The sequence below is a fragment of the Dermacentor variabilis genome, chromosome 2 (assembly GCF_050947875.1).
Source record: "Dermacentor variabilis isolate Ectoservices chromosome 2, ASM5094787v1, whole genome shotgun sequence".
Lineage (NCBI taxonomy): Eukaryota > Metazoa > Arthropoda > Arachnida > Ixodida > Ixodidae > Dermacentor > Dermacentor variabilis.
The window spans coordinates 246,861,261-246,876,448 of record NC_134569.1 but is presented as its reverse complement, the minus strand read 5'-3'; the positions used below and the strand labels follow the sequence as shown (position 1 = coordinate 246,876,448).

The 15,188-nt window shown below is 49.7% G+C and overlaps 1 protein-coding gene across 4 annotated transcripts in view; it reads right to left on the bottom strand.

Moving 5' to 3' along the window:
* The window catches only part of LOC142573220 (sorting nexin-4-like), a 117,707-nt gene that overhangs the window by 15,646 nt on the left and 86,873 nt on the right, over window positions 1-15,188 (bottom strand). For all 4 annotated transcript variants that reach the window (XM_075682811.1, XM_075682812.1, XM_075682813.1 and 1 more), the window contains 2 exons: window positions 12,923-13,062; window positions 12,328-12,442 (listed from right to left, as the gene is read on the bottom strand). In XM_075682811.1, coding sequence (XP_075538926.1) covers window positions 12,328-12,442; window positions 12,923-13,062 — 255 coding nt within the window. The remainder of the gene's footprint in view (window positions 1-12,327; window positions 12,443-12,922; window positions 13,063-15,188) is intronic.

The window sequence follows — 15,188 nt, the reverse complement described above, 5'->3', positions numbered from 1 at the left end:
TTGTCATGGAAGTCTTGATGATTTTTACTGCAGCCTCAACAAGTCCGTTGCTGTCACGATAGTGAGAGCTAGAGGTAATGTGCTTGAAGGCATAGTCCTGAGTGAAGAGTGAAAACTCAGTCGGCGAAAACTGTGGGCCGTTGTCAGAAACCACTTCCTCAGGAATCCCGTGGCATGCAAAAAATAACTTGCAGTGGTTGACTACAGCTGCGGATGTAAGCTTCTCGAGCCGAGCCAGATCAGGGTATCTTGAATAATAATCTGTTGCTATCAACCACCACTGGCTCTTATAGTGAAACGTTGCGTTGCCAGGGTCTTTCTCGAAATTCAGAACTTTTTAGTGGCACTTTTTCTGTTACTTCTTGTTTTGACGCATTGCTGACATTGCTTCACCAGGGACGTGACATCAGCTCCTATAGTGGGCCACCAGACAAAATCTCTTTCTCGAGCAAGTGTCTTTGTTATGCCGAAGTGACCTTCATGTAAGAGGACTTTGTTTTGGCAAGAGGCCGGGACGACAACTCGAGCAGCGCAGAGGAGTAAATTGTTTTCCAGAGTGAGCTGGTGTCAATGCTCGTAGAAAGGTTTTAGGTCCACTGGTAAATCTTGCCTAGAAGGCTACTCTTCTTTCTTGCTCCACAGGCGAAGTTGTGCACAAACAGGGTCTGTTTGTTGGGATACCTTTAACCATTAAAGGCAATGCTCCCTTATGGGAAAAGAGGTTTTCAAAGAGCATACGAAAGCTTCCATGTTTTCTTCGAGCTCTGTGTCTTCTAGAGGTGGTCTGGAAAGTGTGTCTGCGGCTAGAAGGTCTTTGCCTGGAACGTATGCAATCACGTACTGGTATCGCATCATTCTCATCTTTAGCCTCTGTAATCTGGGTGTCAGGTTGTCAAGGCTCTTCGAAGTGAAGATGGGAACCAACGGCTTATGGTCCGTCTCCAGCTTGAACAGCTTGCCGACAAGATAATCGCCAAACTTATTATTAACTCGCATTTGTTCCCTCACCCAGCCTGCTTTTTGTTTTATCCCTTAACCTTACACCTATCATTCTTCTTTCCATAGCTCGTTATATCGTCCTCAATTTAAGTAGAACCCTTTTCGTAACCATGAATGGATGGATGGGTGGGTGGGTGGGTGGGTGGATGGATGGATGGATGGATGGATGGATGGATGGATGGATGGATGGATGGATAGATGGATGGATGGATGGATGGATGGATGGATGGATGGATGGATGGATGGGTGGGTGGGTAGGTGGGTGGGTGGGTGGTCTTCGGAAAGTGTGCAAGGTCCCCAAAACATGTTAACCGCATGAATACACTATTTTAACTACAAATGCATGTCTCGACTGCAATAAAAAGTGTTTAAGGGCCCCTTTAAAATTGATGACTGCTTCAGCTAGTTGAACAATGGTTTGTTTATTCCAGAATTTGAACTTGTTTGCTGTCTTCTGCTGCATCTGACATTGCCTTTGTCTTTGTTTTGCTTGTTTGGTATTACTACATCTATTCCTGCATGTCATTACCTTTCATGTGCAGTAATGAATATTATTGCTGCTGGGGGAAGCAATGTGCACTGCTCATGCTAGGAGATGATTGAGAACCTTAAGGCTTTTGCGTTGTTCCCTGCCATTGTTGGTTTGCTTACTACGACCATGTCTGTTTTATAAAAGGAGTACTGATTTCGAATGCCCCCAATATATAGACTCACTTTAGCCAGTCTATATGCACGATCTCATGCCCTTGTCGTCGTTGATCTGAAGATAGCTTAAGCGGCTCGATGACGTCATTCACTGGTGGACTTTGCTTGACAACATGGTAAGGGCTGCAGTACTTCGAAACAAGTTTCGTCGACTGACTGGGGCTGGTTGACGGGATCCAGAGCCACACAAGTGAGTCGGGGGTATAAGACATTGGAGCCTTCGAGAAACCGTGATGGTGCTTCTGGCCTTGCTGATCAGCAGCGGTGAGGGAGCAAGCAATCTGCTGGCAGTCTTCAGCATATTTAGTGACTTGAGAAACTGTCGTCGACTCACTCACATCGAGGTGGTATGGAAGGATGGTGTCTAGCGTGCACGAGGGCTCATGCCTGTAAAGTAAGAAGCATGGAGAGAATCCAGTTGTGGTCGGCGTAACAGTATTGTGCTGATAGCGCCTGTGCCGTGTGTCATGTGTCTGCATTATCGGGCGCTCTCGCCCTGATGCCTGAAACGTCTGTCCGTGACGTCACTTGTCACATGAGTGCTTGCTATATAGATATGCTGCTTGCGTGAAATAAAGGTTGTTGTTGTTATCATTCTGGGATCGGAGCCAGGCTCAGTTCCTTCCTGCCGGCTGCCCGGCTGCGCTCGGCATCTGGTTAGGGCCGAAACACCACATGGTGTCAGAAGTGGGATTCTCTGGCATTCGCGGGGCATTGCCTTAACTTCGTTAACCAGCGCCATGTCAGAAGACAACGCAGTCAAGCCCTTTCACGGCATGTTTTCGGTTCCAGCTCCGTCAAGGTTTGACTTCGACCAGATGTCCAAATGGCCTTCTTGGATGCAACTCTTTGATGACTACCACTTCGCCTCGGGCCTAAATGAGCAGAGTGAAGAAGCGCAGGTCCGGACTCTACTTTATACGATGGGCAGGCAAGCAAGAGAAATCTTCTCTACTTTTGCATTACCCGAAGAAGTACAGAAGCAATACGAAGTCGTCACAAAGAAGTTCGACAAGCACTTTGTCGCCGCAAGGAACCTTGTTTACGAGAGCGCATGCTTTCACCGTCGCATTCAAGAACCTGGAGAGTAAGTTGACCAATTCGTTTCCACGTTGCACACGTTGGCGGACCGGTGCGACTACAAGGAAAAAGAGCGCATGATTCGCGACAGGTTCGTGATCGGCCTCAGGGATGCTAAGCTCTTTGAGTCGCTTCAAATGGATGCGAATTTGACTCTCGCCAGCGCTTTGGCAAAAGCGCGCTTAAAGGAGACCGTCCAATGACAGCAGCAGCAACTACGAGAAGCCGACAACGAACCCTTGGTAGTGGTGACCAGCAATCTTGGCACGGTCAGCAAGCAAGGGCAGCACTAGGGCAGCTCGTCGAAGAACTGTTCACCTGGAATACAAGCTCAGCGCCCCAGAGCACAGTCCTACTGACCAGGCACCCCCGGGTCATGCCCCAACTGCGGTCAAGGAGCGCACTCCAGAGCCTCGTGCCCAGCAAAAGCAGTGAAACGCAACTACTGCGGTTGTTCCGGCACTTTGCAGCTGTACGTCGTAAAAAGGCTGCACGTGATGGAAATTTCATCTCTCCATATGGACAAGGGGGCGTATTTCGTTGGTGCAGTGAACGGGGAGTACTCCAATTCTTGGTATGTACAGGTCGTCATTAACGGCACTCCGGTGTTCGCTAAAGTAGATTCCGGTGCCGAAGTTTCCATTGCGACCTCAACGTTTCCCGGTTTGCCTACCAGGCTAGAAAAGTGCGACCTAATCCTAACAGGCCCGTCGAATGAGCCGCTGAATGTTTTGGGAAAGTTTCATGCCACTATCCAGTGGAAACAAAGCACTGTCCAGCAAATCGTGTACGTGGTCTCACCATTACGCCCCGCACTTTTGGGTCTCCCAGCGCTTGAGGCTCTGGAAGATATTAAATTTGCAGGCTCGGTCAGTAGCGCAACAGCCGTCGAAGCTTCCTACCCGCAGCTTTTCAGTGGTCTAGGAGCGATAAAAGGAGAATACAAAATCAGACTAAAGCCGAACTCGACACCTTTTGCAATTCATGTTGCGCGTCGCATAGCCTTACCCTTGCGTGACCGAGTTAATCATGAGCTCGAGCATATTAAGCGAGATGGTGTGATCCGCAAAGTAGGTGAACCAAAAGAATGGTGTGCAGAATGGTGCCAGCTCATTGCAGCTCTGACACAGTTGAATAATGTCGGCTACCGTTTGTGGGTTCTTGGTGACAAGCATCAGAAATGCATCGTCATTGACACCAACATGTGTTTGACCTATGGCTGAATGGCCATGAATGGCTGGACATGCTTGCAAAGGTCGACCACATCTTCAATGTAGCTTGTGTAGGTTTCCCCACATTGTTGAGCTTGTCCACATAAGTTCTGTTTGGCGTGCAACTTGTGAATGGCTGGACGACCGAATAGCTCCACGAGTTCTGTTCTGAAGGCCAACCAGGCAGTAAGGTCAGTCTCGCATTGCGGAACCACTCAATGGCGATGTCAGTCTAGTAAAATATGACATTGTTGAGCTTATGCGCATCATCCTATTTGTCGTGCTTGCTTACTTGGTCGTATGATTCAAGCCAATCCTCCACGTCCTGGTCGTCAAAAAACAATGTACCCACCTGTGGCACGTTTTTTCATCCACTTTAATTTCCATTAATTTATCATTCCTTTATTTCATTTATTAAGCACAAGTAATTTCGCCTATGTTGTCCTTGGTGTCAGTGTTTGTTGGCTTCTTATGATATGACTAATAAAAATGGGGCCCCTCGGTTAACCCCCTTTCTTCTCGTTCTTTTCAACATGGTCATCCCCAAGGCGAGTCTGGCTGATCATGTGATCTCATTCCCTTTTAGTGATTTGGCATCTTTAATTTCATAGCTGGCTTACCTGGATACTCATGCACTATAGGTACTTTGTTTATGGAACATTACCAGCATGTTAACCTGTGATAGCTTCTGGCCAAGATACAGCATTGTGTCAGACTTCATGTGTTTTCCGCTGGACAGTGCCATGTGTTCACTTCTCTACAGGAATATATTGACACGTGTACTTATCTTTATCGGGCGACCACGTTTCGCCGCCTAACAAATGTTATCGCAGAGCGCGGGACGCGCCTGCACGTATCCGAAGTTTCTGGAAAGTTTTCGATGCTTCTATCCGCTGTCTGTTGTCACCGGACCTTGTGTTATCTGATTTATTCGCCTGACACGAATGATGTAGAACTTCGTGGAAGGCACGCGGGTCCCAACGATTAGTCTGGAACATTCGATGATTGCTGTATAAAAGCCGACGCGCTTGACCCACAGATCAGAATTTTGACGATCGCCGACCGTGTTTGCCGCTATCATTGTGCTATAAGCGTAGCCTGTTTTTGTGGGCACAGGTTCGCCCAATGGGTTAGTTTTGTCTTTCACAGTATTGCTACTGTGTTCTTCAACGTCACCACCACGTGATATCTGGTGGAGGTGCCTGTGCGTTCATGTACCGAACGCCCCCGCAAAGCCGCGATCCAAGCCTGAAGCCTGAGGACAATACCAACATCGCTCAAGACCAGTGTGCTAGCCGCCGACTGCAAGGACTGCCCCAGAGCCTGACTTCTACTTGAGACAAGCAGGAAGATTGCCACCAAGTCCACCCCAATGGCAGCCCCAGCGTCCCCCGTCGTGCTGCAGCAGCCCAGGGAGCCTCCGACGTTCCGCAGTTCAATTTTCAAGGACCCGGAAAGCTGGCTTGAGACGTATGAGAGAGTCGCTGCGTTTAACATCTGGAACAGCGACGACAAACTGTGACATGTCTTCTTTGCATTGGAAGACGCAGCCAGGACGTGGTTCGAGAACCGAGAAGCCACCTTAACGACCTGGGAACTTTTCCGTAGCGGCTTCCTGCAGACATTCGCAAGCGTCGTGAGCCGAGAACGAGCCCAAGCGCTATTAGAAACCCCGGTGCAGCTACCTAATGAGACAACCGCGATCTTCACGGAGGAAATGAGCCGTCTCTTCCGCCACGCCGACCCTGAAATGCCCGAGGAGAAGAAAGTCCGCCTACTCATGCGTGGTGTGAAGGAGGAACTTTTTGCCGGAATGGTACGAAGCCCACCGAAGACCGTCGACGAGTTTCTTCGCGAGGCCACCAGCATCGAGAAGACACTCGAGATGCGAAACCGGCAATTCGACCGCCGCACGAATTCGACAAGCTACACCGGGGTTCAGTCACTGGCCACCGACGACCTGCACGAGACTATCTGAGCGGTCGTGCGGGAGGAACTACAGAAGCTGTTCCCGTCATCACAGCCTCAAGTGGCTTCGATTGCCGACGTCGTATGTGAGGAGCTCCAACAACAACTCGGAGTAGCCCTGGAATTGCCGCAGCCTCAGCCGCAAGCGATGACATATGCCGCTGTAGCCCACCGTCACATTCAGCCTCCGCGCCCACGGCAGGGCCCAGTGACGACACAGTTTCGTCGTCCGCCGCCGCCAGCATGCCCACCCGTTGCCCAGCGCACCTACGCGAGGAAGACGGACATTTGGCGAGCCCCCGACCACCGCCCGCTCTGCTATCACTGCGGAGAAGCTGGCCATGTGTATCGCCGATGCCCATATTGCGACTTGGGACTGAGAGGGTTCGCTGTCAACGTGCCGCGTCCACAGCTTGGAGAGCGCCCATGTGATATCGCCTACTACCTCTCTGCTACTCAGTGGGGCCCTCGACGACCGTCCCGTTCGCCGTCACCAGGCCGCTACCTGTTGCCGCAGCGCCGACCATACACCGGCCCTGCCCGGGGCCGCTCTACGAGCCCATATCCGGAAAACTAAAAGCAGCAACCGATGGAGGTGCGGTTGCTGTTCGTCGAACTGACGAAGATCCTCTGCCACCAACGAAGACGACGAAGAGACCATCTTGACGACATAATAATGACACGCCGCCGTCCCGACGGCAGCCAAGACTACACCGACGAACGAGGACTTGATGACACGGCGTTCCAGCTTCAGTTCAACACGACGCAGCCGTGATCCGACACCAAGACCAAACTGTTGCGCAAGACAAAGAAGCACCGACCTCGACGTGCTTCTCGACGGCCACGCAGTCACCGCCTTAGTCGACACAGGGGCCAATTACTCCGTCATGAGTGGACACATCGCCGCAAAGTTGAAGAAGGTTAACACTGCATGGGAAGGCCCTCAAATTCGGACCGCTGGAGGACACCTGATTATGCCGACTGGAATATGCACGGCAAGAATTACCGTTCATGACCGGAGTTACCCTGCCACTTTCATTAACCTCCCACAATGTTCACGCGAAGTCATTCTCGGCATGGATTTCCTAAACCAACACGGCGCAGTCATTGCCCTGAAGTTGAAGCTGATAACCCTGTCTGAAGATCAAGCGATGCCGCCAGAGAGCTCTCGTAGTCACCATGCCTTAAGCGTGCTCGAAAGTCAAGTCAGCATCCCGCCTCGCTCCAGCATTGTCATTTCCATCGGCACCAAAACTCCTGCCGACGTAGAAGGCGTCATCGAGGGTGGCTAACGTCTACTGCTAGACCGTGAAATTTGTGTCGCAAGAGGGATCGCTCGACTGCATGGATGGAAGACTGAAGTGTTGCTGACAAACTTCAGCCAGGAGTTCAAGCACATCAACAAGGGCATGACGATCGCGTACATCGAGGAAATTCTGGAAACCAGTAAAGCATTTGTCCTCTCGGATTCCGCCGCATCTACCCCGACGAGCATGGTTCCCAAACCAGACTACGACATTAATCCAGGTCTCCCCGTGATTAAGCAGCAGCAGCTCAGACGTCTGCTCCGACGATACAAAGGCTGCTTTTCGACGTCATCAAGGATTCGACAAACCCCAGTCGCCAAGCATCGCATAATCACCGAGGAGTGCACTCGATCACTCCGCCAAAGCCCTTACCGAGTTTTGCCGCGAGAACGTGAAGCTATAAGAGAACAAGTCGACGAAATGCTGCGCGATGACATCATGCAGCCGTTGAAAAGCCCGTGGGATTCCCCTGTTGTCCTGGTGAAGAAAAAGGACAGAACTCTACGTTTCTGCGTCAATTATCGTCGTAACGCCTCATGACCTCGAGCGTACCGGAATCTTGGAAGAACGCTAACATAATCCTAATCCATAAGAAAGGGGGACGCCAAAGACTTGAAAAATTATAGACCGATCAGCTTACTGTCAGTTGCCTACAAACCATTTACTAAGGTAATCGCAAATAGAATCAGGAACGCCTTAGACTTCTGTCAAGCAAAGGACCAGGCAGGATTCCGTAAAGGCTACATTCTGTAAAGGCTACTCAACAATAGACCATATTCACACTATCAATCAGGTGATAGAGAAATGTGCGGAATATAACCAACCCTCATATATAGCTTTCATTGACTACGAGAAAGCGTTTGATTCTGTCGAAACTTTTGCAGTCATGGAGGCATTACGGAACCAGGGTGTAGACGAGCCGTATGTAAAAATACTGAAAGATAACTATAGCGGCGCCACAGCCACCGTAGTCCTCCATAAAGAAACCAACAAAATCCCAATAAAGAAAGGCGTCAGGCAGGGAGATACGATCTCTCCAATGGTATTCACAGCGCGTTTACAGGAGGTATTCAGAGACCTGGATTGCGAAGAATTGGGGATAAAAGTTAATGGAGAATACCTTAGTAACTTGCGATGCGCTGATGATATTGCCTTGCTTGGTAACTCAGGGGATCGATTGCAATGCAGGCTGACGGACCTGGAGAGGCAAAGCAGAAGAGTAGGTCTAAAAATTAATCTGCAAAAAACTAAAGTAATGTTTAACAGTCTCGGAAGAGAACAGCAATTTACAATAGGTAGCGAGGCACTGGAACTGGCAAGGGAATACGTCTACTTAGGGCAGGTAGTGACGGCGGATCCGGATCATGAGACGGAAATAATCAGAATAATAAGAATGGGCTGGGCTGCATTTGGCAGGCATTCTCAGATCATGAACAGCAGGTTGCCATTATCCCTCAAGAGAAAAGTGTATAATAGCTGTGTCTTACCAGTACTCACCTACGGGGCAGAAACTTGGAGGATTACGGAAAGGGTTCTACTAAATTGAGGACGACGCAGCGAGCTATGGAAAGAAGAATGATAGGTGTAACGTTAAGGGATAAGAAAAGAGGAGATTGGGTGAGGGAGCAAACACGAGTTAATGACATCTTAGTTGAAATCAAGAAAAAGAAATGGGCATGGGCAGGACATGTAATGAGGAGGGAAGATAACCGATGGTCATTAAGGGTTACGGACTGGATTCTAAGGGAAGGGAAGCGTAGCAGGGGGCGGCAGAAAGTTAGGTGGGCAGATGAGATTAAGAAGTTTGCAGGGACGGCATGGCCACAATTAGTACATGACCGGGGTTGTTGGAGAAGTATGGGAGAGGCCTTTGCCCTGCAGTGGGCGTAACCAGGCTGATGATGATGATGATATCGTCGTCTGAACAAGATCACGATGAAGGACGTATACCCCCTCCTACGGAGAGACGGTGCATTGGATCGGCTCTGCAACGCTAAATACTTCTCGTCGATGGACCTCAAGTCTGGCTATTAGCAAATAGAAGTCGACGAAAGAGATCGCGAAAAGATCGCCTTCATCACCCCAGACGGCCTCTATGAGTTCAAGGTTATGCCATTTGGACTGTGCTCGGTGCCTGCAACGTTCCAGCGCTTGATGGACACGGTTTTAGCAGGATTGAAGTGGCAGACCTGTCTCGTTTACTTGGATGACGTCGTTGTCTTCACCGGAAATTTCGATGATCACCTTAGGCAGCTTGCAACAGTACTAGAGGCCATCAAGTCATCAGGGCTCACTCTGAAGCCAGAAAAGCGCCGCTTCGCTTACGATGAGCTTTTGTTCGTAGGCCACGTAATCAGCAAATCTGGTGTCCGTCCAGACCCGCAAAAGACAGCTGCCATTGCACAGTTCCCGCAACCCATCAACAAGAAGGCAGTGCGTAGATTTCTTGGCATGTGTGCCTACTACAGGCGATTTGTCAAGGACTTTTCACGCATCGCTGAGCCGCTGACACAGCTAACTAAATGTGACGTCGAGTTCAAGTAGGAAACGCCGCAGTCCGACACATTTCAAGAAGTCAAATGACGCATGCAGTCGTCGCCCGTACTTGCGCACTTTGACGAGCACGCCGATACCGAAATCCATACTGACGCCAGTAGCCTAGGCCTCGGTGCCGTCTTAGTCCAGAGAAAAGATGGACATGAACACGTGATAGCTTACATTAGCCGGTCATTGTCAAAAGCGGAAGACAATTATTCTACAACGGAAAAGGAATGCCTCACCATCGTTTGGGCTACAGCAAAATTTCGCCCTTACCTATATGGCAGGCCATTCAAAGTGGTCAGCGACCATCACGCGTTGTGTTGGCTAGCTAACTTAAAGAACCCTTCAGGACGGCTGGCACGGTGGAGCCTCAGACTACAAGAATACGACATCACTGTAACATACAAGTCTGGACGAAAACACTCTGACGCCGACTGCTTATCACGTGCCCCCATCGATCTCCCGCCGCAAGACGACGAGGACAACGACGCGTTCCTCGGAATAATAAGCGTGGAAGACCTCACTAAACAGCAACGAGCAGACCCGGAGCTAAAAGCCCTAGTCGAGTATTTGGAAGGGCACACCGACGTTGTGCCTAGGACATTTAGGCGTGGATTGTCTTCGTCCACGCTTCAAAACAATCTACTCGTGAAAAAGAACTTCTCACCAGTCCGCGCCAACTACTTTCTTGTCGTTCCGTCGGCACTGCATCCAGAAGTACTGCACGGCCTACATGATGGTCCGACTGCTGGGTACCTTGGTTTCTCCCGGACGCTATCGAGGATACAAGAAAGGTATTACTGGCCGCACCTAACCGCCGATGTCACCTGTTACGTCAGGACATGCCGAGACTGTCAGCGATGCAAGACACCACCGACAAGGCCAGCGGGACTACTACAGCCAATCAAGCCTCCTTACCGACCTTTTCAGCAGATCGGGATGGACTTGTTGCGACCGTTTTCGACATCAACTTCCGGAAATAAGTGGATCGTCGTGGCGACGGACTATCTCACCCGCTTCGCTGAAACTAAAGCTCTACCGAAAGGCAGCGCAGCTGAAGTGGCGAAATTTTTTGTCGAGAACATCCTGCTGCGACATGGTGCTCCAGAAGTCCTCATCACCAACAGAGGAACGGCTTTTACAGCAGAGCTCACGCAAGCCATTCTGCAATACAGCCAGACAAGTCACAGGAGGACAACTGCCTACCATCCGCAGATGAATGGTCTCACGGAGCGCCTGAACAAGATCCTCACCGACATGCTAGCAATGTACGTAGACGTCAAGCACAAGACATGGGATGCGGTCCTGCCGTACGTAACATTCGCTTACAACATGGCGGTGCAAGAAACAACACAGACCACACCATTTAAGCTGGTTTATGGCAGCAACCCGACGACGATGCTCGATGCCATGCTGCCGCACGTCACTGACGAGGAAAATCTTGATGTTGCTACCTATCTCCAGCGCGCCGAGGAAGCCCGAGAGCTCTCCCGCCTGCGGATCAAGAACCAGCAGCGTACAGACAGACGACACTACAACCACCGACGACGCTTAGTCGAGTACTAGCTGGGTGACCGTGTTTGGGTATCGACCCCAATACGCCGACGAGGTCTCAGTGAGAAACTACTGCGACGCTATTTCGGACCCTACAAAGTCATCCGACGTATCGGCGCACTGGACTATGAGGTCGTGCCAGACGGCATTTCGCATTCACAGCGGCGCCGCACGCGATCTGAAGTGGTCCACGTGGTGCGCCTTAAACCCTTTTACGGACGCCGACGAACTTCCTTATTTTGTTGTTTTCATTGCTACTAGTGCTTTTCTTTATTACTTTCGTTTGTTTGCAGCATCGGGTCGATGCTTTTTAAGAGGGGGTATTGACGTGTGTACTTATCTTTATCGGGTGACCACGTTTCGCCGCCTAACAAATGTAATCGCACAACGCGGGACGCGCCTGCATGTATCCGAAGTTTCTGAAAAGTTTTCAATGCTTCTATCCGCTGTCTGTTGTCGCCAGACCTTGTGTTATCTGATTTATTTGCTTCAAGCGAATGGTGTAGAACTTTGTGGCAGGCATGCGGATCCCAACGATTAGTCTGGAACATTCGACGACTGTTGTATAAAAGCCAACACGCTTGACCTGCAGATCAGAATTTCGACGATCGCCGACCGTGTTCACCGTTATCGTGCTATAAGTGTAGCCTGTTTTTGTGGGCATAGGTTCGCCCAATAAAAGTTAGTTTTGTCTTTCACAGTATTGCTACTGTGTTCTTCAATGTCACCACCACGTGACAACATCTTGATCTAACTTTAATGATAAGTGAATTTCTTTAGAGAAGTGATGGTGACATAAAGAAAATAGTTTTCTAAACAAGATTTTAGTTGATAGTACATCTTTGGTCCAGTGTGAATCTGTTTCTCATTGTCACAGTCTTTTCATGCTGTTTAAACTTAAGGCACCTTGACTTAGCTCTACTAAGCAGATAAAAAATGCAGTAAAAAAGTGGGCTGCCCACCTCTCTACAGAGCCGTATGTTGGTGCTGACAAAAATGGACAATGCTTGGTTAAGGTCCCGCTCCTTCTGCTCCTGGAACTTGGCAATCTCTGCTAGAGCTTTCTCAGAAAACTCTCTGAAAAGGCAAATTTACAAATGCAAATCACTATCACAGGGGAATAACTATCATGAAGGAATGGCCTACCCTGACTGCTTCAGACCTTCTTTTTTAACTGATACTAAGACAATGAAACAACCAAAAGCCTGTAACTAGATAACTGTTTCCCATTGCTTGAAAATTACTTGCTTCACAGTCATAAAACAAAAATTAAGTACAGCCTTTCTCAAGAAATTGCTGCACCTCTTTCGCTATGTAGCAATGGTGTACATTTCCTTTTCCACTTGAACATCTAGCTCTGATGCAACTACCACCCATGCTATGTTAGCCTAATGTCAACGTATAGTTATATTTGTATCCTATAGCATTTATTAATCTATTTCTGCTTCTAATCTGACCGAACCTTGTTATAAGCTTGATTTAGTGCTCTTCCTCCAACAATATCTAATCGAACTGGCAGTACGTCCTCGTACTAGTGTGCACCTGATATTCACTCACTGCTTCTCGTGTGTCGCTGCCCGAATCTCAGCATCGAGGCTCTGCAGCTGCTGCTCCAGTGCCTGCGTCTTCTGCTCAGGTGTGGATGAGGAATGCAGCAGACGTGACACAAGGCCCTGACTCGGTGCACCACTGGATGCCTGCATCATCAGGGCGCAACAGGGCATTACTAGAGGTCAATTCTGATGGTCAACATCAAGAGCTAGTCCCTTACTGACTCTGGGATGAACAATTATTATTGTGTCAGTTAACCTGGAGTACATTGGCGTTTTTCAATCAACATTTCACGTAAACTTGTTCTGCAGAGCACAGATTCAGCCAGAAATTGTGGGGTCTCTCACACCCGTACTCTTGGGACAAAGGAACGACAACACAGTAGTGCGAACAATCACAAGGGCATTTATTGCACCTTTCATAGATCAATGCCTGCTAGCCGAGTTGCTATCCACAAAACATGCCGATGGGCGCGTGACAAATCTAGAAGTCCGACTCACCGCGACCGGAAAACGAGCGAATATGTTCGCCCCATGCTGGATCCCAACGCCTGGTCGTTCGAGCGTACTTTCACGCCAACGGTGGCGCATTCCAAGGCGGCCACGCGAGACGTTCTCGCAGAAGCATGGCTCGGCGCACGCGCAGGTCGGCACGTCTGTCCCGCTTGCTTCCCGAACCCAAAAGAGGTAGCGCCTTGTCTCTCGGCGCCCGAGTAACCCCGCCACGGCGCGACACTCGCGCCATCTCTCGCACCGCGCTTGTACCACTCCGACCGCCGTGGGCGCCAGGCCACGCGAGCCGTGCGGGAAAACAGCATATCAGGGGATGCGTGAGAGTCGCGCATCCCCACAAAATTTATGGGAACACTGAAGTGACTGACAGTGGTCGAATAAGGGATGTCACTCTGGGGAGGATATTTTGACAAGTCACTCCACTGGCCTGAACCGTTCGCTTCAGCAACAGCCCTTTTTTCAACACCACTGACCTAGCCTCCACTTTAGAGGGGCATTGAGTAGCTTTGCCACAAACAAATTGCTAAAATCAGACAAGGGGCTATATTCCTGGGTGATCACTGTCAGAGATAGTTCCACTTTCGTGACCAACAGTGCTCTTGGCACTGTGCCAGAAATGCTGTCGTCCGTGTACGTGTACATGTCCGGTGCCGAGTCTCACAAAATTTTGCAAAAGTCAAATTATCTCCGAAAGTGATCGCCCGAGAATACCACCCCAGTATGTCTCGTTTTTGGTAATCTGTGCAAATGCTGATGCACAAAGAAGATGTATGGCCCGAATGAAATATACTGTTTCACAAAAAACATATATTTACAAATATTTACAAGTAAGGCGAGCAGCACAGGAGTCACAGCAGCCAATATGGTGAGGAGCCACCTCTACGTCTTCATCGATGCTGGCCTAGTGTGACAGACTTCTTCTGTCTCCCGGCATTACCCCTCCGGGCGAAAACACTCGCACCATCCATGTAGGCAAGCGTGCAGCATCAACGGACGGGCTATACAGTTTAGCCGAGCAACGTGAACTACATCAGTCTGGACTGCCGTAGAAGGCAGCATAACATTAGCTTTGCTGGTGCAATCTCATACGTCACGTCGGTAACTTGGCGCTGAATGCACTAAGGACCATGGTAACGTAGAAGCTTCGCTGATAGACCAACTCGTCGACTTGGCGACCCGAGGAGCACTAAGGATCCTGGAGCGTAATATATGACGACAGTCGTAACGCAACTTCTGTAATGCCTGCGACATCATAAGGCAGTCACGCCCGATATGACGAGCAGCGTTCGTCCTTGTGATGGCATCTTGTGCGTACCCTGATGGTTGTTGTGATGCGGATGGGAGTAATGTATCCATGGGGAGTGTCATTTCACGGCAAAAAGAAGATAAAACGGAGAGCAACCTGCAGTATCGTGGCAAGACATATTATAGGCGAATGTAACAAAGGGTAATGTAACATCCCAGTCGCGGTTGTCATTGACAACGTATATTAAACATGTCGGTTATGGTGCGATTCAGTCATTCGGTGAGACTGTTTGTCTGAGCATGATAGGCGGTGGTGACCTTGTGTTTTGTGGAACATGAGCAGAGGAGGTCATCGATGACATGGGACAAGAAGTAAGGACTGCGATCGCTGAGCAGCTGACGAGGAGCTCCGTGATGCAGACTCACATCGCGGAGAAGGAAGTTGGCAATATCGGTAGCACAGCTGGTTGGAAGTGCACATGTAGTAGTGTAGCGCGTGGCATAGTCTGTCGCGA